Genomic DNA, 23,650 nt, shown 5'->3' with positions numbered 1-23,650 from the left:
AAAATAATTAAATGTATTTCTTTGCATTATTAAAGGAAAGAGAACTAAGATATGTCAAATCAAATAAAATAAAACAGTTTATCATGTTCATTTTCTTGCTGTTAGAAGAGAAGATGAACACCACTCTCATGTTTGTCTGTTAAATATGAAACTACAGCCTGGCTCTGTCTAAAGCTGAAACCGTCTGCCTTCAGCACCGTTAAAGCTCACAAAACACAGTATATATCAACAGGTCAGTCTCAAAAACCAATATGCATACAAATATAAAATATGCAATCAACTGCTTTGTATAGTTTCTCCTTAAAAGAGAGGTATGACAAGGTATCAATCCTCGACAAGAAAGTGAAGAAATCTATTTCCCAAAATGTCAAACTATTCTTTTAATATTTCATTCTTTTAGTCCATTGTCCAGTGGTAACTTTTGTCACCGGGGACTGAAGAGAATATTCTTGGGAAATACACATCAGAGATTTCTGGTAGTTTAATGAGCTTTCTGACAGAGAAAGCAACAGAGAGACTTTAAAGACTCGCGTCAAAATCCTTGGAGAACCAGCACAAAGTGTACAGTGCAGAGAGCAGAGATCTTTTGTTAATGGGCTGAATAACCTTGAGGTAATGAGAAATCCCAGTATCAGTGGCTCTGGTTGTCTTTGTTATTCTGCATAATAAATCCTTCAGTAAACAGATCATAACTACGATAAGTGGAAGGGAAAAAGAAAGGAAGAGAAAGCAGACACTTTTAACCACACAGGGAATGTTAACAATGGATGTGCATAAAAATACAGTTATGATCATTCATATTTTTGTTTTATATTGTTACTTTGACATTCTTGAACCTCCACTGAGTATTTCTAACCATAGCACCAGTAAATTAGAGGACTAAAATTCCAGTGTGTTCGTTCCACTTTTGGAAAAAATTACAAATGATTCATGCCCAAATCTGGTACTCTTTGGAAAGTCAAGGTCCTACTATAAGTCCAGTAATATGCCATGATGAGTTTTATATTCCAAACAGTAAGTATTTCACTAGATTTAATGTCACTCTTATTCAAACGCTGGATATTTAACTCTCTAATGCTAAAGTCTTCTGATAATATATTCCATCATGAATGACAGGAAAGCAATTTGTCTGCATCTGTCGAGGTCATACAGATGATGCTTTACACAGAGCATCAGCTCCACATGCCATAAAATCAGCACCTTAACAACGCAGCACTGAAATAATTTAACAATCAGCTCATAAATGCCATTATTGTCATATAGCGTGAAACTGTGTCCTGCTCTGTACCATTTTTTAGGGGGCGATGCTCCAGAATATAATGATTTCATTGTTCAGTGGAACACATGCGGCAAAGAAATGAAAGCTTCTGTTTCATATATCACTCAGCAGTAATTGAAGAAATGTGTTTCTCCCCTCATTTGAGGAAAAAAAAACACTTCAAAGATTTTTTTCTTTTAGATTTTGAAACACATACTTAAGGTCAAATCTGGAGCGAGATATTTCTGTCAGAGCTTGTCAGATGGGAACTACCTAAACAGTGGATGTTGTGAAGACGTTTGTGATAGACTGGGACAGCAGGACGGACTTTGATGTAGCTGAAATACAGCTCTGGGTCTTTCCACAGTTAAAATGATAAATGGATGAAAATTTTTCTGGGTAACATTAAATTGACAGTGGCAGTATATCAGGAGGGATTTTTGTCCTAGTGGATAAAAAGTTTGAACTGAGTGATGCTCTGCGACTTGGTAGTAAAAGCCACGAATAGATATGCGCATGTGCACACATTTCAACACACAATGTGGATGACTGAACACACACACACACACTACAAATCACACACACAAAAACGCAAATTCAGGATGAGTAAAACAATACTCCACTGTTGTCCATATTGAAATATCTCATACCAGACATCCTGTATCTTCCAAAGTCAGATCAGAAAGTAATGATGTATGGAGAGCCGATGGATGTGTGTGCATGTTAAGCATATGGAAAAAAAAAACTTTGAATGAATTTTTAAAAACCTGTCTTTTCCGCAAGAGCCGCAGTCTTTAGTCATGCTAACTGCACGGCTCTAGGGAAGGTAATGCCGCTGTCTGTCGGTTGTTCAGTCCATCACTTTGGTCCAGACAGGAATATTTCAACAGCTACTGGATGGATTACCACGAAGTCTGGTACACACATTCATTTTCCCTTTAGCAGGAATTGTAATTACTTTGGTAATCCCTTGGCTTTTCATTAAGTGCCATCATCAAGTTAAAATTTCAGTTCGTCCAATAAAAGTTTATGACCAAATACCACCAAAAGTAATGTCATTCACACCAGCCTCAGCTGTACTGTGTGTTAGCATGCTACGATGCTAAACTAAGATGGTGGACTTGGTAAATACTACCCGCTAAACATCAACACGTTAGCATTATCATTAGCCAGGTCTCCTTCCTACTGTAACACAAATTTTAACCAACAGGAAATTACAAATTAATAACACAAATATTAGGAGTTGGTTAATCTAGATTAACAGTTAGTGGTGCTAAATCTGATTCTTAAATTTTTAGTCTCTTCAGTGGGGTCATATGTGTGTTTCCATTGATCTTTTTCACATTTTGCTTGTATAGATCCACCAGTTGTTCCATTTTGGGTATTTTTTTTTCTAATTTTATGCATTTCCACTCTGCATGTCTTTATGCATGAACTGAAAATGTAACAATGAAACACCTATTTTGAGCATGTTAGCATTCTGACATTAGCATTTAGCTCAAAGAAGCACTATACCTATTTACAGCCTCAGTAAGCCACTAGCTTGGCTATGGACTTAGGCCCGGTCTTGTGAAATATATTTGTTTTAGTGTAAACAAAATTCAATATTAAATTGAATTTTCTTTTTTGCCATTATATGTGCATAGCCAACACACAACATGACCTCCATGATGGCACTGCCTGTGGCTGGTGAGAGATTTGTAAAGCAATGCCATAAACTGAGTTTTCTCCACCCATCCCCTACACATTCTAGTCCATATATGAGCGTACCACAACATTTGGATTAAGGCCAGAACTGTGCAAGCCAGACAGCAGAATAGAAAACAATCTGGGTGTGTAGGTGGTTGTACCTGTTTTGTGCAGACAGTGACATAAATGCATCCAAACCGCAGCTAAATCAAAACAACAGTCACTTCTGTATCGAGTAAAAGCATGAAAGTGTTCACTGGAAACACACTGCAACTGAAAAGAGTTTTTGTATCATTCCAGTTATGTTTTGCAACAGAAACGTTATTTTCAGATTTCTTCGTTTTTCATTTTAAATGTCATGTAATGTAATGTTTCCTGTCTAACTGTCATCTCATAGGTTTGACCTGCAAAACAAGAAGCCTCTAAATCAGCTAATAGTACATCAAACAGGCAGCCATAGCAATAACATGACCAATGCCACAGTGTTCCTCCCATTACCTCAACATGGTGGCATAATGATGGGAGCTGACATCATGCATGCCTCTGATTTCTTTCTCCATGCTGCTTTTCAACAGCACGTTATTAACATCATTTAAGGTTTCCTCCATAGTCGTATACCCCTGTCTCACTGGACATGAGGATGAAGAGACAGAGAGCATTGTTCTACCAGAGCCCAGCTGGATTCAGTGGCTATGAGCAGCGGTGCAGCAGCTACAGTATAGCCAGTCACACAGGTGGCAGGGAAATTACAGTGTACACATACTTGTAGTTTGGACGTCTTCCATCTCTGGAAGCCAATAAAGACTCCACAGGCTGCTGCCAATGGCTGCAAAAGCTATACTTGGATGTAGAAGCTTGGGCCGTGCCAAGATATTGCTCACCGTGCACTGCTCATACAGAACAATATGTTTTAATGATCGGATTCAATAAAATAATGATGATTGGTTCCATTAGATCCTGACAGAGTATCTCTTTCAGGAGTTGGTGCACTGAAACAACCTATTTCGTTCTTAACAATAGCCCTATTGTCTTTGCATGTGTGCACTCATTCATACAGTATGTGTGCATGCTGTGCATGTGAACTTAAACCCCTTCTGTTCACCAACCTAAATACTAGAACTTGTCTACCCACTTCCTATGCAGCAAGTTACAACAGTGTAAAGCCCCAGTGTGCAGGGTCTCTTGATGCATCACATATGAATATAGTGTAAGCACCAGTTCTTAGACTTCCTGATTACAAATGCTCATTTAGGTCAAACCATAAATCTGTGCAGCTCTGTTGTTAGACAAAGAAAGAACACTCAGAAAACTATAGAGGAAATGTGTAGCTGTCACATCATTTCAATGCCCGCAGCCCTAAAAGGACTTGGGCTTGGTTTTGTGTTGTCTTTGTGTTGCCATGCCTCTGAGCTGCCACTGGTGTCTTTACTTCCTCCCTTGTTCTCATGTTTTACACAGGGTGAGCTGTTTAACCACAAATCTCCTGTCTGGTGCCATCATGGAGGTCCAGTGGACAGCTGCTAAATTAGAACAGCGGTGGAAAAAGTATTCAGATCTTTCAGTAAAAGTAGCAATACCACAATGTAAAAATACTCAGTTACAAGAATGCAACAACAGAGTGTACTTAAAGTCTAGTGGCTGATACAGAATGAATCCTGTCAGTGTTTATAATTTAATATAATATTAATATACATATAGGTATATAGTATAGATATAGGTATTTATCTAGCTGTATAGAGCTATATAGCTGTGTTAAATGCTATAGCTGCACAGGGCATCATGTTTTATATGCACATATTCACATTCGTTAACTATAGCTTTACCAGACAACTGTAACCCATTCCTAATCTCTGCCTGAGGCCCGAGCACAGCCCGAGGCATAACACTACTGTATATCCAATGTATTATGTTTTTCCCACCTGAGGTGGACAAAGACATGCCTCTGTCCTGTCTCTGATTGGTTTACCCTTACCCTAACCTTAACCAATCATCACTCGGCATGCCTAAACCTCACCAACCCAACCAATGCAGCCAACAAGTAGCCTATCAGAAGCATGGTAGGGGCAGATCTTCGCCCACCATGGGTAGAAAAAAAACTGCTCTTTTTATTTTGATGATTGTTTTTAAAACGGTCCATCATGAATCCAGCACTGTTATATATTTATTTATGTATTCCTTAATTTAGTCTTTACTTGATCTGAAAGTCTCTTGAGATACAGGTGTAATTTACAACATCCACATACTGTATTTAGTGTTAGCAGGGCGAGGCTCACTCAGAAACTTTATAAGGGAATGTCTCTGCACTGCTGCAGGGTGTCTGATGAACCTGGGTCACACAAGCCTTTGACAGCAACTCTCCACATTAATTTGTTTTGTATATTTCAACTAAAAAAATATTAGATGAAAGGTACATATTATAGATGTAACTAAATTCTAAGGACCTTGAGCATGGCTACCTGCAAGCATGAAAGTGTTTTTCTGTATACCTAAAGGCCTTGTATTATTTCACTGTTACAACCACACACAGTTATTTTCCTCATTTTCTATTGAGGACTCATTTTTAGCGTTTTGAACTGTGTTCATTGTGTCTTTGTGACAATGAATATGATAGATCTACACACCACACATAGCTCTACTGTAAGCACACACACACTCTCTCTCACACACACAGTGAGATGATAGATTAATAGCAGAGGAGTGGTCAGACGGCTGCAGACCCTCCAGGGAGCTGACCTGACGCAGAGAGGCCACCCAATCACCGCACATTCCTGCAGCGACTGCGTTTGCAGCCCTGTAGACGCCCTGCAGGATCCTCCTCTTTGGCGCTGAATGAAATCCTGCCATCAGAAGCAACAAACAAGACCTTGCGTGACTGCTTATCACAGAGCCATCAAAATACTTATTAAAATCACTTCAAAAGAGCCCACTGAATATTGGATCAAAGTATGATTGATGACAGATTAACAGAGGCGATGAATTCATTATGAATAAATCATTGAACCAAAAGTAAGTTTCTCTTGATTTATCTGATGGTGTTTTACTGTGCTGCTGTGATTAATGGACTCACAAACTGTAGTCAGAAAAACCTAATGAAATTAGAATTTGAAATTTAGTTTCATTTGAATAGCCACTGGTGCGAATAGCAAATCGATTCCTCTGCGTAGGTAAATGTTCAATGTATTTAATCAGTCAAGTTTCACATTATACAACATTATACAAAGTCCATCAATACATTGACAGAACATTACACATCAGGCTGTCTGCTGAGGAATAATCTCTCCGTGTTGACTTTGTGTTATTGTGTTATAAAATGCCTTTAGGGCTGCTACTACTTTGTTTTTTTAATCAGAGATTAAGAACCGGAGAATCACATCAACAGACATATTACAGCCTGAAAATCAACATTAGTCACAGGGAGGAGATATTCGATCCGATAGCCCAACCACAAGGATTAGTCACTGTGTAAGAGGAACAAGGCTGTGTGAGGCTGAATAAGGGTTTGCTGTTACACCTTTTGATTCCTGCTTAGGTGTATAAGACAGTATCACATGTCAAATACAGCTCTGTGGTATCAAAACAAAACCAGGAAACTGTCAAATTTATCTCAGCAAGGCCGTCTGCGAGCAAATCCCATGCTGTGAATGATGACTGGGATGGATTACAGAGGCAGTATCAAAGTCTGAGATGCAGGGATACTTTTCAAAAAAAAAGAAAAAAAAGAGAGACACTCATATAGTGTACAAATACAATGTGTATATGTGTGTCAGTGTATGTATAACTGACAGCTTCCAGTCAGTTGGTCCATCAGTGATAGCTGAGGTATTGCTCAGTCCTTTTTTACTGCATGTTTGCTCAGCTATATAGATATTTACTCTGCTCAAGTATGGTGAAATATTAGATTTTATTACGTTAACTCTGCCGACACATTAGGTGAATACACCCAGGTCTCTGTTCATTACAGCCCTTAGTGAAATGTGTTATACAATGAAGATTTCAGCTGATCACAGTTAATAACACAGGGTGGGATTTATGAGTGTGACATAATTTTTTTATGGAGGAAAAAATAATAAAACACTCTTTCTCATCCAAAGGAATGTTACCAAATACAACAGAAGATTTTCCCCCATTCAGATAAACCTCAAAAATGGGTGGTGCACAGGCATGTTTGCCTTCATGTGCTTCTCATAAATTTCATACTCCATGATTGAACACCAGCACGCGGCTTGCAAAATAAGAAGACACTGGCCACTTCACTGAACTGTTGACCACAATAAAGCGTTGTCCTGGTCTTTCAAATACCTGGTATGTGTTTGATTTTAGGAAGGAATGTTTACAATATTTGAATGAATCCGGATGGCATTTCAATTATGTTGTGACCTTGGTTTATCATTATTATTCTTAGAGGTTTCTTTTGTTTGTTGTTTTTGTTACTGTAGGTTTTCCCCTGATATTTCCGAGTGCATGTGAAGGCAGCATTAGAGTCTCGTAGATGTTGTCGCGTGTAAATAGCTTTGCCGCGAAAAACTGTGAGAAAAGCAGACCAAGGTAAAGAAAGAGTCATTAAAACAGCAACATGTCTGGATATACTTGTACTTATGCCGTTTTAAATCAAACTAGGCGCAATAAGTAATGTTAAAAGATGAAAATTCAGATGATATCATATATAAGTCTCGCTCTATGTTGTCACTATTAGCTAATGTTAGCAATTAACGCTTAGTAAATAATTTTAAGCTAACATGTCAGATATAAGCTAGTCTTAGAAAACGATAAATGTTTTTATAATTTTTTTTTATCCAGGTAGAATTAAACCCTTAATGTTAACTCTAATTGTTTTATTTGTTTTACCCTAATTAAGCAGAGTTTGTAAATGTGATAAAAACAGAGCTGGACTGGGACTCTGAGTAACAAAATGGCTGCTCAGTCTTACATTGCCATCTCTGAGCTGCATCCCAATTTCTCTCATCCGGTGAGTTCAGATGAATTTAAGCCACTTGCAGCAATATAATATCATTCTCTTCAAGAAACACCCCTTAAAACGACATCTGTTTTTAATAGCCAGAAACCTTTGCTTTAGTTCTGTTTATTAGTGAAAACATTGTCTGACTTTGTTTTGTAAGTTGCACTGTTAAAATAAACAAGTCTACACACTTGTCTTTACCTTTAAAATGTTTTTTTTCTCTCTCTCCAGAAAGTGGCAGGCATCATCATTGGGAAAACTGATGTAAAGAGCTTCCCTGACAGAAAAAGTAGGTATCTTTTTTATAGTAATCTACCTAAAATGTTTTTTCAAAGACATTCCTTAACAGCACTGTACCTTAGTGTCTTGTACACCAGCCCCCTCTTCTGGACAGATAAATACATATCCCTCTCCAGAGCTTTTCTCTTCTTGTCTTTTTCAATGAACTGCAGTGTGAACTAACAGAACCTGTATGTCTGAATTTCAGATATCGGTACAGACAGATTCACTTTTGGCTTCACCATTAAGGACTCACCTGACTTTTTCATTAATGTGACAGCCTGGGGAAACGATGGTTATGTCAACGGGCTCTCCAGCAGCTTCAGCATTGGAGACTGTGGTGAGGAAGTTACTGTTAAAATTGTAAATTGTTAAAGATTGTAAAAAATCTTTGCGAATACTGCAAAAGTATATATTTTCTTTATGTATTTATATAGGATGCCTTGGAGGTGCTATACAATAATTATGCAGTCTATGATCGATTTAAAAAAAATAAAATTCTTATCTACAGAAATTTAGTAATGGTGATTATAAAATTAGAACATATACACAGAGAAATGTTTGTTCACAAAATTGTTTCTTAATATTTTTTCCAGTCACCATTGAAAATCCATTAGTTGCCAACAAAGACCCAGAGAAAGGGGACCGATTCTGTCCCACTACACCAGGGTAATTACAGCACAACTCTGTCATATTCATCCTGTGATACTTTTAGGAAGCTGGAGGGAAACCAAGATGTAATGCTGTGTAAAATATGATTTAACAGTGCATAATGTCTGATGATGGCCTGTGTCTGCTGTCTCAGCCTCTACAGGCTGCTGGTGACGGAGGCTCACTCTCAGGTGCGTCTGTGTGCGGACGTGTACACCATCGAGCAGCTGCTGCCGCTGATCCACCTGCCAGTGAAAGACTCCAGAGATTTCTACTCTCTGGGAGACATAGAGGTCAACGGCCAGCGGCTGGACGGCACAGTGATAAATATACTGGCTGCAGTGAAATCGGTAGGGTGTGGTGAAGCCAGCAGTCTCTCAGAATTAAAGGAGAAGTTCACTTTTAGAGATCGTTAAGCTTTTATTACACTAACATCACATTATTTCTTTGATTAATTAATCAATTATTAATTAAATAACTTGTTTAGCGTGCCCTCATTTTTTATCATCGACTCACCGACAAGATGTAAGCTGTGGAGGAAATATTAAACCTTATGTTACTTTATTTATGTTTGGCTAATAATTGTGCAGAATGTGCCTGATAGCTGCCTCAGCAGTGTTTTAGGGCGGATGTTTCCTTTAAGACCACGAAGGGTCATCAATTTGAATCCTGTGGGGAGGTTTTCGATCAGCCAACAGAACAACATTGTGGTTGAAAAAAGAGTTTGTTGTTAAATCACGGGTTCACAGTTTAAGCAGGTCTTGAAATTGTTGGGATATTATTAATTTTTGTGAGGTGTTTTCCGGGGATTATGGAGAATATTGATATTCCACATATTAAATTCAAATAGAATCATAAAATTTTACCGATGGTTCACTCTACAAGAATAAACCAGAATATATTTTCCAACTTTTCTCACACACTGATTGCATTAGATGGTGGTTTTTTTAGCTGTCCTGTGCTCCACAGTAAGCTCAGCTATGGTGGAAAATAGGCTGTTAAAGTTTCCTGAGCTGAAAAACAAAATTAACAAGGAGGGAAGGGTTGTTAAAAAGTGGTCCTATGTAACATTATGAAAGTCGGTCATGGAAAAGTCATGGAACCTGTCACTGAGGCCGCGGTGGGAAGCCTGATAAGCACGATTCAGGAGGTTTTTGACAATGACCATAGATTTTGACCAAATATGAACTAGTTTCAAAATCAAACATGTCAAAGTTTCCTGACTGTGCTGAATTCTTATCTTACAAGTTGCCTAATAAACGACATTGTGTCTGTTTGGTCTGTGGTTACATGGTGGTATGCTTGTTGTTTGCCTAGAGCATACCAACTTACCATAATGGCTATAAAGACTTGCCATAGAGTTCACAAAGAGGCCAGATCGTGCACTTAATGTCACTTTTTTTTTCATGAAGGGAAGATAGGAACTTCGATAGGACCTTCAGATGATTCTGTTTATTTTTTCAGATTGGAGAGCCGAAGCAGTTCACCACTTCAGACGGACGCAAAGGGCAGAGGCTGGAAGTGAAACTCTTTGATGACTCTGTCTCTTCCTTCCCCCTCATCTGGTGCGTCACAGCCATTTAGTAATTTGGAAAATGAATAAATATTTATTACTTTGCTGCCTTTGTGCCATATTCCATCTCACTGGCCCCCCAGATCAAAGCCGCGTATCTTAAGGTTACCATAAATTAACTTTGGTGTCATGAGGCTGTAGATTGACCCGCTGAACTGCACGTGTGTTTGATTTTCACTGCACTCTCCCCTGAGTAACTCCCTGACCTCTGTTTCACTCACAGCTGGGACAGAGAAGCCATTCAGCTTGTGCAAACTTTGATACCCAAGGAGACGGGTAGGTTAACGGCTGCTGCTCATTCTCAGCCACAAAAGCAATCTTTATTGAACTGTTATTCCAGCTTGTCATGTCCCATTAACATACTGTACCAAAGAGAAACACGGATGTGGTTATCTGAGATGTGATGGTGTGTTTGTGTTTAGGATAACTTACTGTTGTTTTAACTTTTTATTCTTCATTCAAAGTTCTCTTCATAGCCGATGCAAAGATTAGCTTTGACAACTTTCGCAGCGGCATGGCAGCAACCGTTAACTCGAAAACCATTATCACTGTCAACCCTGGTAAGATATTACAGTAACGTAACAAAAACAGCGGATCTGATTCAACCATTTACTGTGCAATTAATCAAAAACTGCAGTACTCTTTTGGGAAAGCAGCCAACCAGCTGTGGCGTAGAATGCAGGAAAAAAAATCTCCCTGCTGTGCAAGTAGAATATTTTCAGTGAGGAATACATGTCAAAGTCAATCATAATTTGCTCTCAGACACCAGGGAGGCCAGCCTGCTGTTCAGCTATGCTAAAGAAGTATCTGAGTCTGGAGCTCTGGATCAAGATGAGAAGCCAGAGGATGTGCCTGGTGAGTTATAGTGAAGAATTCTTCTCAGAGCTGATGCTGTCTGTATTAGAATGATTACATATCTTACACTCTTTGTATTTCAGATTTGGGCTTTTCTTTCTCATACTTCTTTTTGTCTTTCTTTCTTTTACATTTTTTCATCAACAGACAGTGCGGTAATTGCACTCCTTGACACAGGTTACTTAAAATCTTAAAATCTAGAGAAGTGTAAAAAGTAAATGCAGAATTCTGACCACTCTACATGCACAGTGATCTGAGTCCAGTGTGGCTGAAACTTTTGTGCTTTCATAGGATAAGTCTTGTGATATTCTGTATTTCTTTTACTGTGAGCACATCCCACGAAAAGACCAAAACTAACAATGAACTGATCCTACAAGTACAGCCTGTGTGGTCTGTGAAGCCACGGACCTCCAATACTGTCCAAAAATATTAGAAACACATCAATGAACCACACTGTTGCACTGGCTCACATATTTCTTCTTGAATATAAACGGAGGTATATTTATTTTAGTTTATTTTGAGATTAACCCACACACTGTCCTGCTGCTTTAAATTCTCTCTGCCCTATCAAATCCACAGCTGATAATAGCCCCCAACAAAAACACTATTTACATCTGTTAAGGTAGCATTTGCTAAAAACTGAATTTCCTCCTTGTTTTAGTTCATTTCTAAGAATTAAAAAAAACAAACAAAAAACGATATATTGGTGACCCAGATTTACGTCCAGTAGGACCAAGTGGGGCCTGGGGCTGAGACAGATGCAGCCTGTGTCACTGCCTGTTTTCCAAAGAAAGAGGTTGCAGACATGGATACGGTGTGTGGTGCTGCTTTTGTCTCTGCAGTGGATTCAATCATCGATGTGTACACAGTGAGCCAGCTGAAGCAGAAAGCCCAGGAGAGTCCTGAGGTTTTTTTTGGCATCACATACAGCTTCATCTCCAAGCTCGACCTCGATTCCTCTGTTTCAAAAGTCATCAAGACACGGTGGTGAGTTCACACAAGCGGATGGAATGGATATATTATTAAATATAATGATCTGTATGCCTCTCCAGTCAGCAAAGAATTCCTCTGTTAGCCTGTTTTCTCATCTGTCTCAGCTCCAGGTGCAAGTTCCAGGTGAGTGAGGATGCAGAGAGCTGCACCAATCAGCTGTGTCCAGGGAGGGATCAGGCCTTGTCAGCCACCACAGGCTTTGACCTGCTGGTGGACTTCACGGACCACACCGGCACCCTGCCTGCCTGCACCCTCAGAAGTCCAGTGGCAGAGAAGACACTTGGCTGCACAGTCAGTACCACTTTGCAGAAGCCTCAGTTCTAAGTGTAGTAGAGACATGCATACTGGTACATATTGAAAATGTATTCTGTTTGTTTCCAATTCAGTTGTTCAAATTTTGTGCAGATCTGGAAAATCATAATCGGCTGAATTTATTAATTCCAACACATCTGTTGCAGGCAGACGAGTTCACCAGTTTGACTGATGACGAGCGAACTGCAATGAAGTGGAAATTCCTTTTGGAGAGATGCAAAATATATGTGAAGGTACTGAAGCTTTTGGTCCTGTGCTGTGTGCACCAGCTATAAAAACAAATCACATGTTTAAAAATTCTTAAAATATGTTGTAGATTCTCCCCTCCACTAAGATGAGGACTGGAATCAGGGGGATGATTGTGGACTGCTCACTGGCTGATCCTGGGGAGGTGAAACAGCACATGTCTGCCCTGCTGTAGTGACAAACACATGCTTTACCTGCTGTTTGGTGCTGTTTTGATTAAGATATTAACAAGAGAACATTTAAACATGTAGTTATACATTAATACATTCTCTGCATTATTTATTTATTTAACATATTTATTTATTTATTTGAATGTCTGTATTTTTCAAATGTACTGGTGGTTTAATTGTTTGCAAAAAACAAACTAACCTGTAAATTTAGAAACAGTTATATGTCAATATGTTATGTGTCAAATATATAAACCAAATGTTATTCGCTGATATTGACATGTTCATATTAATAAACAGCTTATTTAAACAACCAGCTTTTTGCTTTTGCTATTGCCATGATAAAGAAAGTCAATAGATGGCGGCACAGCACTGATTAAGAACGCGGAACGCTTGAAAGCTCGTCCCTGTTGCTGAGGGACACATTAGAGGGCCGTACGGACTTGTCAACACAACTGAAGGTAATCATAACTTGTCAATTTCCTTTGTTAAGTAGTTGAAACTGTTATAAATAATAACCCACAGTGAGATAACGACACAATCACAAGATGTTAGCATGTAGTAGAAATGTTAGCTAATTATCTGAACTGAATATCCCTTAAACAAAGCGAGGCTAGTTTGCTAACATTAGCCTGTACGGTTAAAGATAGATGTTTTATTTCCACAGCGTGACAACCATTCACGACGCACCTGTTTAAAGACATGTAACGATCGTTTAAAAAACTGCAGAAGCTAGCTACTGTCTCCTACATTCCCATGCAGTGTCTTACTTGTTTCACTCAGAACGGTAACGAGCACCGGTCAAGCATGAATGTGAACCAGGGGACGGTGGGCAGCGACCCGGTCATTCTGGCCACGGCTGGATACGACCATACTGTCCGCTTCTGGCAGGCCCACAGCGGGATCTGCACCAGGACAGTCCAGCACCAGGACTCTGTATCCTTTACTCTGACTGGTATGGTGTGAGACCGCGCACAGAGTTTACACTGTGGTCGTAACGTGAGTAAGGATAACAGTCAGATCCTGTAAGCAGAGACTCTCCAAACCAGAGAGATAACAAATTAGAAGTTCAGCTGACGTTTGATTATTTAACTTTGTCATTTGAGTTGACTAAACGACAGGCACAGAGTATAAATATACACCTGTGTTTAATATGGTTATAATCACACATATCTCAGTAGAATCAACATGGATGCTGTTAGTGAGGCTGACAGTAATCACTACAGTGTGTTCTTCTGCTTCAGAGAAACAAGTTCACGAATCAGAATGTAGCTGTAAAATATCATGAAAATAACCTAAGCAGGCCACTTTCTTAACATTCACTTCCAGCAAGTTAATTCTCTTGAGGTCACACCTGACAGGAGCATGATTGCAGCTGCAGGTTGGTTAAGAATTTTTCTCAATCCATGTTCAACTTTAAAATCATAGCTGCTATATTTTACAGTAAAGTTTACACTCTGCTTTTTAGGTTATCAGCACATCCGCATGTACGACCTAAACTCCAACAACCCCAACCCGGTTATCAACTACGATGGAGTTAGCAAGAACATCACGTCTGTGGGCTTTCACGAAGATGGGCGTTGGATGTACACGGGAGGAGAGGACTGCATGGCTCGCATCTGGGACCTGAGGTACTGCGAGGCGAGCTCACTGTCCTGCATCACGTTTACTTTGTGATCAACCAGCTAAACTTTCGTCTCTGCCACTCCTATAGATCAAGAAATCTGCAGTGTCAGAGGATTTTCCAAGTTAATGCTCCAATCAACTGTGTGTGCCTGCATCCTAACCAGGTGAGACACTCCATATACACTGGTTCATACAGTGACAAAAGACTGTGAGTTACTTGTGATTTTGGTGGTTTAAGTTGTTCCTACAGGTCAAAAATGAAAATGTCACTAACCTGGCAGTGTTGTATGTTTTTCAGGCAGAGCTGATTGTTGGAGACCAGAGTGGAGTGATTCATATCTGGGATCTCAAGACCGACCACAATGAACAGCTGATTCCCGAGCCAGAGGTCTCAATCAACTCAGTTCACATTGACCCAGATGCCAGTTATATGGCAGCGGTCAACAGCTCGGTCAGTACCCAAAACAGTCTGGATACTGTGGAGCGTTAGGTTAAATTCTACAACTAAAACGGCCTCCTTTGTCCTCCTTATCAGGGAAACTGTTATGTGTGGAACCTTGCTGGAGGCATCGGAGATGAAGTGACTCAGCTCATTCCCAAAACTAAGATCCCTGCACACAAACGCTACTCTCTCCGCTGCAAGTTCAGCCCTGATTCAACGTGAGTGCCCTTCTCCTCTACATGCTACAAAACTTTATCAGCCTTAACTGTCCACAAACTAATTTTACTGTAGCTAGAAAAAGCTTGAGCTCATTTGATTTTTACCAGATTTGCCATATTGGATGATACTGTTGTGCTCTGATGATATCAGTTACAGAATTAACTTTGCATTTTGGGGATATATTAAGAACTTACTGTTTGACAAAGGGTAGTTTCCTGCTCGGATGTTGATGATACTGACTTCCCGTGTTTGTCGTCATCTGCAGACTATTAGCCACATGCTCAGCAGATCAGACCTGTAAGATCTGGAGAACGTCCAACTTCTCACTTATGACTGAACTGAGCATCAAGAGCAACAATCCTGGAGAGACGTCAAGAGGCTGGATGTGGGACTGTGCTTTCTCTGGAGACTCCCAGTACATTGTAACAGGTCAGAACATGAGCCCTGGCAACTGGGTTAATATAACAATATAATATCAATATCATGAATTTTTTACGCTCACTTCTAGTCATAGTGAGTGTTTCAAATGCATTTTACTGACTTCACTGAGTGTTTAAGTTACTGCAGAGATATGTAAGTGTTTTTAGAGAGAGAGAGAGAGACAGCAGGGAAAGGTTTGATTTAAGGTTGTGTTTTCTATCCACAGCGTCGTCCGACAACCTGGCTCGCCTGTGGTGCGTGGAAACCGGGGAGATCAAGAGGGAATACAGCGGCCACCAGAAGGCCGTGGTGTGTCTGGCCTTCAACGACAGTGTACTGGGCTGAGGCGGAGGAGGACTCTGAGGAGGGAGATGAAGTGACAAGAGGCAGCAGACAGGACCACATTATTCACATTAACCTTGTGCTCGGATTGAGTAATCTCTCCTGTGTGATATATGATATGTAAAATTCATTTGATACTCTTTATTCAGAGTTGTAAGGTGTACTATTCTCAATGATCCCATGTGGATTAGCAAGTGTTGAGAGTAAATGATGATTGAAAGTACAGTGCTTCTACAGTAAAGATCCCACAGTGTAGTCAGTCCCTTCTCACTGTAATGAAGAAAAACTGGCCAAAAATACACAACAGTCTTTTATTGGGCAGATCAAAACACTCACATTGCAACAGGAATGGTTACACATAATTACACTGTAGTAGTAGGTTACAGGAAATACAGTTAGAGGCATTTACAAAAAAAGGGGATCTTTCTTCTGTAATCTCTGAAGTGTGCCACCAGAGAGGGTATTACACATGAAGAGGAGTGACGATGGGGCTTTGGCGATAACTGTGACAACCTGTCTCCATCTCTTCTCTCTCGGAAGGATGGAGACGGACTGGAGGGGTTGGCTGCTTCAATGGTTTACTGGTGGCTGTATGGCACAAAGGAAACAGTCAAAGCTGGCTTTTGTTCTGTTTTTTTTTTTTTTTTTCCGTCTTGAAGAGGGAGAGCTAAAAAGACAACTTTGTTTCCCTGATCTTTTTGCTGGGAGGAGAAGAATTGAATATACACACAGTCACTCTGGCAGGTAGTAGAAACAGACAGATACGCAGATGTTGCTGGGAAAGCAGATGTCAATGCAGAAGTAGACCAGCCTCTGTTTGCCCGGGCCTGAGAAAGAGGGAGACAATGGTGACTAATAAAAAATGTGTAATTGTTGATAAGACACAGCTTCAATGGGCAGGGCAGAATTTTCCTGACATTTACACCAGTCACAAAATGAGTCTTTGTTGCAGATTAATGTCATTTTTTTCTATAATATTTACAGTCTAGACACAGATTATGGTTTAAAGCAGCCTTAAGTATGTGATATTCACTACTAAAAAAAACTGGCAGCAGCACCACATGCACTTGGTTGTTAAGTGAGTATAAAGTTAAGTATGTAATGTTTCAGCCTGCCATTTACTGCCACAGTGGAAAGGTCACTGTACATCATAGATTAGGGTTAAGTTTCAGCCTGACACTTTGCTTCATTATGGAGGTGCCAGCTGACTAATTTTAAAAACTGCCCATGCAGAGCCTCTGTGGGAACCGACAAATGAATCCTGAACTCACCCTGTGTTAAACATGACTTTGCATTCTTTGTTAAGTTTTAAGCTACATGTTATGGAAGCTTTAAGAAAAAAGATAAAAATAAAAAAAGATGAAACTTAAGTGAAATTGTGTTGTTTCAGCTTCTTAAATGTGAGGATTTGCTGCTTTTCCTTGACAGTTACCTGAATATCACTGGGTTTTGGACTGTTGGTCAAACAAAACAAAAAATGTGAAGATATCATCTGGAGCTCTGGGAAATGATAAATGAGCATTTTCACTATTTTCTGACATTTTATTGACAAAACTAATCAAGGAAGTAATCAGTGGGATTATTTGCTTCTCTATGGGCAGGGGAAATTCTACATCTTTGAAAACATTTCAGAAATCAGTGATCAAGCTAAGACCACATCTGGTTTTCTATAGTTGTTGTGAGCCCAGAACTTAGGGGATTAGCCTGCTGTTCTATATAGTTCTATAGTTTGACTGTTCTCACCCTTGGCTCTCCTGGTCCAGTGGACGGACCTGTCCTGACACAGAGCCTTCAGAGGCTCCTCCAGCGTGGACATGTCCACCTGACTGGCTGCCAGCACCCCCAGGAACTCTGTCTGCCTCCGGGTCTCGTTCCCAGACAGCTGGAACTGACTCTGCTGAGGACAGTATCACAACATCTCTCATCAACAGAAAATCCACAACAGATGAGGAGTTTTGTCCTCTGCGGAGAAAAAGAACAGAAGCTTCAGAGCCGGACTGTCATTTAATAAGTGTGAGAAATCATATTGTAACCACAGTGACAGGGTAATATGAACACATTTGAGTGAAAGCAAAGCGAGATATGAGGAAGAAAACCAAGATTGAAACTCAAGCTGCTATTAGGCTGATATCTTCGCTGATGAGGTCAACGCGGTTGCACATTTGTGCTCTTATTCGTCACAAAGGCTGTGTGTAATTGCACCACTTACGCCTCCGATTGGCTCCGATAGTGAACCACTTAGAGTACTGTTGAGCTCAAGTGGGTCACGTAACAGCCTGTTTTCCTCTGCTCTAAGAGACCAAACGGACCATTGTGCCTCAACACAGAGACCAACCACGTCTGTGCTCCATCCATATGAGCCCTATCCCGCCTATCATAGATTATCAACAGCTAGGTTTGAATAGGGGCTTTGCAAGATATATGACACCACCAGAGAGGATCATGAAAATGCTCGGACACTCAACTGCAGCTTTTGATGCGTGGAAATGGGCTATTGTGGAAAAAAGATGATAAGGCAGACAAACAGAATCCTTTCTCAGTTTACCTGCAAGGCCCCACATCACATCTCTGGTCTCTATTTAACAACAGCATGGCCATTCACCTGCTCATATTGTCAAATTACAATTAAGAATCAGATAGTCTGACAGAGTGTGAAAAGTATGGACTTCAATATTAGACATCCAGGGATTTGCCACCAGGCGGATACACACGGCTCTTCCCTGACTAACCAGGCTGTATTTTAATCCAACAGAGGAGTCTTAAAAACTAAAGAGCCCTCACACAGAGTGGCCATTGTGCACCGCTCCAAGGCTCGGGCTCGCTGCCGTAGCCTCCTGTAAGAGGATCCTGGGCACGCTGAGGGGGCTGGAGGGATCAGATGTGCTGAGGAATTCAGCCGTGGAGGCGAGAGAGAGAAAGAGACAGACTGTAACAGCTCTTCAAGGCCCCTGCATGCTTCACCTCTCTCTTTGTGCAGAGTGGTGAGGAAGTCATGCAAAACATATGAAACCCAGCAGGTCCTGGCTCAGTGGATCAAGCTATGAGTCACAGTCAGAAACGCCAGTTCACACATTAGCGGGGCAGAGCAAAAAGGGCAACGCCAACACTTCTTTTTCTTAATATGTGTTTTGTAGTCTCACATATCCTGAGCGCAGCGAGGGAAACCCTATTATATAACCTGACCGGTCAGTTCTCACGTGTTGAAATGTCACTGCCTGTTACCTTGTGTGTTGACTCGTGAAGGAGGGAGTGCACGTTGTCGTAGTCGGACTGCTCCATCTTTCGCAGGAAGCAGCTGTCCTGGTCGACCGGTTTGTAACATATCAAACCCTGCAACACAAAAACAGAAGGTCAGGAATCACATTGTGAACAGAGTCAAGACAAGGCAAATCGACTGTACGTACATGTTTGATGTCAAACAGCACAGTGGACGTCTGATTTGCTTGTGAGGTCACAGAAAAGGTCACCAGGTCGTTCTGCTGGTCCACGACGGCTGACTGATTGATCACAACTCCAGTCTGATCTGGAACTGTGATTCTCACGATCTGCAAAGACTACGGAGACACATTCTCATTAGTGTTGACAATAAAGTTTTTAGGTGGGCGAGGTTTAGGCGTCATACCTGAGAGCGGGGTCGCGACAGCCCGAGGTGCCCCGTCAAACCGAGGGCAATGACGACCAGGAGCAGAGATGCTGAGAGGCTGACCCAGAAGGCTTTGTGTGGGAAGTGGGACTGGGGGGACGCAGCGGGGCCCCCATCCTGAAGAGATGTTACCACACACAAGAACCAGTGACAAACTATTTAAACATCAAACTGTCACAAGCTGGGAAACTTACCACGAGCTACCAAGCCAATCTGTATTTAAATTAACATCTAGAAGTCCTGTTCTATTCTACAAACATAGGAAACCAACACGGCTTCTTTCCTTAGTCAGTATGTGCTGTTGGGTTAAAATCCCTCTTCTTACCGTGCACTGTGCTTCCTCCAAGCTGTTTTCTGAACGTTTCCAACACCTCACCATCCTGTGTCCCTTGACGGCTCCTCACTCGGTCTGCTCCCTTCTCGTAGCTACCGGCATGGAGCTGTGGTCATGACCAGTGCTGACTGAGACTCAGTTCACCTGGCCAGCTTCTCTTTGTCCCCATGGACCTGAGACACCCCCCCCCCCCCCTTTCCTCCACCTCCTCCTCCTCCTCCTCTGGTCTCACAGTTTCCCTCCCAAAAACAACCACCCACTTCACAAAAAACACTGGATCTTGCCAATTTTCAACTTTTGTCTCCCTGTAATTTCCTCCATTTTTAATGTCCTCTCCTGCTCTGATATGACTTCATATTCCCTTTCTAAAATGATCCATCTTTCCATTGACTCTGTTCCCCTCTCTCATTCACACATATGAGAGGAACTGGCCGCCCTCCCTGGGTCCAGACAATGGACAAAGGGGTTGAGGCAGGCACAGTTTGGAAAGCCTCTCTCATCAGGTGAGAGGTGATATGCGGTCCTGACTGCTGCTGCATTCAGACGATGACAGCCCAAGGTGACTTTAAGCACAGGAGTTTGAACTTAAAACCACAGAGAGCAGAGGTTGATGTTGTGAGGACAGTTTATGTTTTATTACGGAGGTGAGCGTTGCTTACAGTGATGGGGGTCAGAGGTCAAACTGTTCCTGAAGTCAGAAAGTAGATGGTAAAAAAAATTACTGAAAAAAAGGTCATTCTGTTTCAGTAAGAACTGACATGACAGACATAAATGACAAGACTGGATATCATTGCACCATCCCATGAATCTAAGTGCAGATATGAGCACATTCAGTTGAGGTGTTAAAGACAAAGGAACACAGAAAGCTGAAGTCACACCAGTGCATTTTATCCCCCATTTGTTACACACACATATCACCACACTGTTGACACTTGTTTTGTGCTAATTTCCCTTCTTGTTGCTTAAGGGGACATTGCAGCACAGACAGAATAGAGGCCTTTCAAGTACACTCACCTCTTCCCTTACTTAAAAAAAGGAACATACACTCCTCTCCTTCAGCAACACTCTTTAACACTTAAATTACACTGAAATAACACTGGAAATCATAGTTCTTATATTATTACTTAGGCATTTATATCATGTTAAATTTGCATGTTTTAATAATGTTTAAGTAAATGATAAAATCTGGATAGTGTCTCTAGAGTCTTTGTCTTCTCTGTCACACAACAGCTGTGACTTTGTTATAGAGATGATATTAATTGTAGTGAAAAATATTCCCTTTTAGAAGACAATGGACCCTGGTGTGTGACAGGCTAGCCAAATTCCTCAGGTCTACAGCAGCTAGGCTATCACGTAGCTACTCCTCAGTCTTGACAGACTTGCTTGTGGTCTCATCCCTGCAGAGCTGGGAGGAGGTCCGCGATGCTCTCCACGTAATAATCCGGCACCATCCCCTGCCTCTCCGCGCAGCCGCTCTTCTGATGTGCCTCGGCGTCCGCCACGGTGCTGACCCCCGTGAGGGTGAGGAGGGTCTTCAGGCCGCAGTTGGAGCCCAGCATGATGTCCGTGTCTAGGCGGTCGCCCACCATCAGGCAGCGGTCACGGTCCACGCCGAACTGGGAGGCCACGCAGTCGAACATGAAGTGGTTGGGTTTGCCCACCGTCTGGGCCTGGCGCTGGGCCGCCGTCTCGACAGCCTGCAGCAGGCAGCCCGTACCTGAGGAAGAGGAAGGGAGGATCAGGGGGTGAGGTGACCTTTAACTTCACACCCTAACAGATCACAATTTTATTGAATTCCCTGCACCATCAACTGTTATGTAACTCTGCAAAGGAAAGCAACCCAGTGAAATAAAAGCTCAGAGGTCCTGAAGCTCCTTAAAGGAGCATTCCAGCATTTAAAAATGGTTGAAATCAATGCATCTAAAGCTGCTGCATGACAATTTTTTCTCCTTTGTGTCAAACACTTAAACTCCTGGAGGTTTTCTACAACTTACACAGCTGTTTTCACTGAATGTTCAGTACTCCCCGTGACTAGAAAACTGACTACAATGTGTGAAATGAGTGGAGTGAGGAGTCAGAAAGTTTTCCACTGACACAAAATCAAAACTTCCATTGGTCTTGAAAAGTCTTATGTGTTTGTGGCGTAAGGTAAGGCACAGCATCTTAATATTGCTGGCATTCAGTGGATATTAGAGCAGATGGGAGGAACTTACAAGTACAGGTAGGTGCCAAAACCTGTAGTACATTTAGTATTATAGTTTTTGCATGCCTGCCAGCAAGGCTTTTAAAAACAACATTCCATCCCAGACCAACACTTTACAGGAAGTAGACTTCAGAGGACTCTTGCAGACAAATATGGCAGGACATTTATGATTACCCTGATTATAAAACAAAAGCGTGAGTATGAGAGCTCAATGTGTGTAAAAAGCTTTACCCGTGTGTTAATCTGCTTTAAGCCTGTGTAATGTGCCCTGTGAGTCTCCCTACCTGGGACAGCCTTCCCCCCCTCCAGGGGCAGCCTGGTGTCCCTGTTGGTTCCCACGAACAGACAGCCCTGCTGGGTCAGGTACTGCAAGGCTCTGTTCAGCTTCATGTAGCTGAAATGTTCATCAAACCCGACCACCACCGCCTTCACCTCGGGGTCCAGAGGCACGTTGGCCCAGTCGGCCTGCTTCCCGGAGATGTGGTCCGGTCCCACCCCGGTCTGCTGGATCCCCACCGCCTCCAGCTCCTGCTTCATGGCGTTGCTGCCTATCAGGTACACTTTCCCCTCCAACTTGCAGACCGTCTTCAGGTACATGGCGGAGCAGTACGCGGTCCCGAACACCTCTTCCTCTTTCACATCGAACCCCAACATGGACATTTTATCGGCGTACATCTTCCTCGTCTTGCTGCTGTTGTTGGTGACAAAGAAGACCTTCTTCCCGTTTTCCTTGAGGAGGTTTATGACTTGGGGGGCTCCGGGGATGGCCTGGTCCCCACGCCAGATGACCCCATCGCAGTCAAACAGGACGCTGTCCACCGAGTCCAGCAGCTGTTTCACCAGCGCTCCGCTCAGTCGCGTGCATTTGGACCCAGACATCGGGGAGGATGGAGGGGTAACCGAACCGTCACGCGCTGGGCTGCTTTAAAAGAAACGGTTCAAAGCTGAGTTACTTTTCGTTAGAGCACGTTGCTTTCCCTACCAGCTACAGTCACTGACGTTACGGCTGTCGTTGAATTCTGCTCTTCAGAAACGCCCTGTTTTATCTTTGTGGTAGTTACTATCCGGTCCAGAAAACCGGTCCGGTTTGGTTTTAAAAAGTGCGGTGTTAATTCACTGAAGAGAGATCCTGACCTTCCACCGAGCGTTGCATCACTTCTGCGGATTACTTCCGCACCGGCTTAAAGAGACAGGAACCACACACACACACACACACACACACACACACACACACCACACACACACACACACACACACACACACACACACACACACACACACGAAGAAGTCCAACCCCACTTCCGGTTCAGCCTCCGTTTGTACCAGGAGGTTATGAGTAACCAGGAGTAATCAAATGTGTGACATGTTAAATTGAAAATTATTTAAATGGTTATTAAAAGAGAGATTGCAGATTCATTCCTTTTGATTAACTAATTGATTC

The 23,650-nt window shown here is 41.7% G+C and overlaps 4 protein-coding genes across 6 annotated transcripts; 2 read left to right on the top strand and 2 right to left on the bottom strand.

Moving 5' to 3' along the window:
* Window positions 1-7,415: 7,415 nt before the first annotated feature.
* On the top strand, window positions 7,416-13,285 carry meiob (meiosis specific with OB-fold). 3 transcript variants are annotated; one of them, XM_018687799.1, is made up of 14 exons: window positions 7,416-7,492; window positions 7,806-7,913; window positions 8,136-8,193; window positions 8,392-8,523; window positions 8,780-8,852; window positions 8,989-9,184; window positions 10,299-10,399; window positions 10,631-10,683; window positions 10,872-10,967; window positions 11,170-11,262; window positions 12,105-12,249; window positions 12,360-12,546; window positions 12,714-12,800; window positions 12,884-13,285. In XM_018687799.1, the coding sequence occupies exons 2-14, from the start codon at window positions 7,857-7,859 to the stop codon at window positions 12,986-12,988; spliced, it is 1,383 nt and encodes a 460-aa protein (XP_018543315.1). In that variant the 5' UTR covers window positions 7,416-7,492; window positions 7,806-7,856; the 3' UTR covers window positions 12,989-13,285. The 3 variants fall into 3 exon arrangements, with proteins under 3 accessions (XP_018543315.1, XP_018543316.1, XP_018543314.1); XM_018687800.1 differs by having other exon boundaries at window positions 7,432-7,492; window positions 7,803-7,913; window positions 12,132-12,249; XM_018687798.1 differs by having other exon boundaries at window positions 7,432-7,492; window positions 7,803-7,913.
* A 63-nt stretch (window positions 13,286-13,348) lies between these two features.
* On the top strand, window positions 13,349-17,399 carry mlst8 (MTOR associated protein, LST8 homolog (S. cerevisiae)). Its single transcript, XM_018687802.2, has 9 exons — window positions 13,349-13,441; window positions 13,764-13,916; window positions 14,310-14,361; window positions 14,449-14,611; window positions 14,695-14,770; window positions 14,905-15,057; window positions 15,142-15,266; window positions 15,533-15,696; window positions 15,914-17,399. Exons 2-9 carry the CDS (start codon window positions 13,788-13,790, stop codon window positions 16,030-16,032), a joined length of 981 nt encoding a protein of 326 aa, XP_018543318.1. The 5' UTR covers window positions 13,349-13,441; window positions 13,764-13,787; the 3' UTR covers window positions 16,033-17,399.
* bricd5 (BRICHOS domain containing 5) lies at window positions 16,762-20,168 on the bottom strand. The gene is made up of 6 exons (XM_018687804.2): window positions 19,998-20,168; window positions 19,652-19,789; window positions 19,434-19,583; window positions 19,252-19,359; window positions 17,773-17,926; window positions 16,762-16,856 (listed from the first exon to the last, which is right to left on the bottom strand). The coding sequence occupies exons 1-6, from the start codon at window positions 20,049-20,051 to the stop codon at window positions 16,762-16,764; spliced, it is 699 nt and encodes a 232-aa protein (XP_018543320.1). The 5' UTR covers window positions 20,052-20,168.
* A 445-nt stretch (window positions 20,169-20,613) lies between these two features.
* Window positions 20,614-23,389, bottom strand: pgp (phosphoglycolate phosphatase). Its single transcript, XM_018687807.2, has 2 exons — window positions 22,494-23,389; window positions 20,614-21,723 (listed from the first exon to the last, which is right to left on the bottom strand). Exons 1-2 carry the CDS (start codon window positions 23,086-23,088, stop codon window positions 21,398-21,400), a joined length of 921 nt encoding a protein of 306 aa, XP_018543323.1. The 5' UTR covers window positions 23,089-23,389; the 3' UTR covers window positions 20,614-21,397.
* Window positions 23,390-23,650: the final 261 nt, after the last annotated feature.

Source organism: Lates calcarifer, linkage group LG23 (assembly GCF_001640805.2).
Source record: "Lates calcarifer isolate ASB-BC8 linkage group LG23, TLL_Latcal_v3, whole genome shotgun sequence".
In the NCBI taxonomy this organism is placed as follows: Eukaryota; Metazoa; Chordata; class Actinopteri; family Centropomidae; genus Lates; species Lates calcarifer.
The sequence above is the reverse complement of the archived record's forward strand: the minus strand, read 5'-3'. Positions and strand labels throughout refer to the sequence as shown.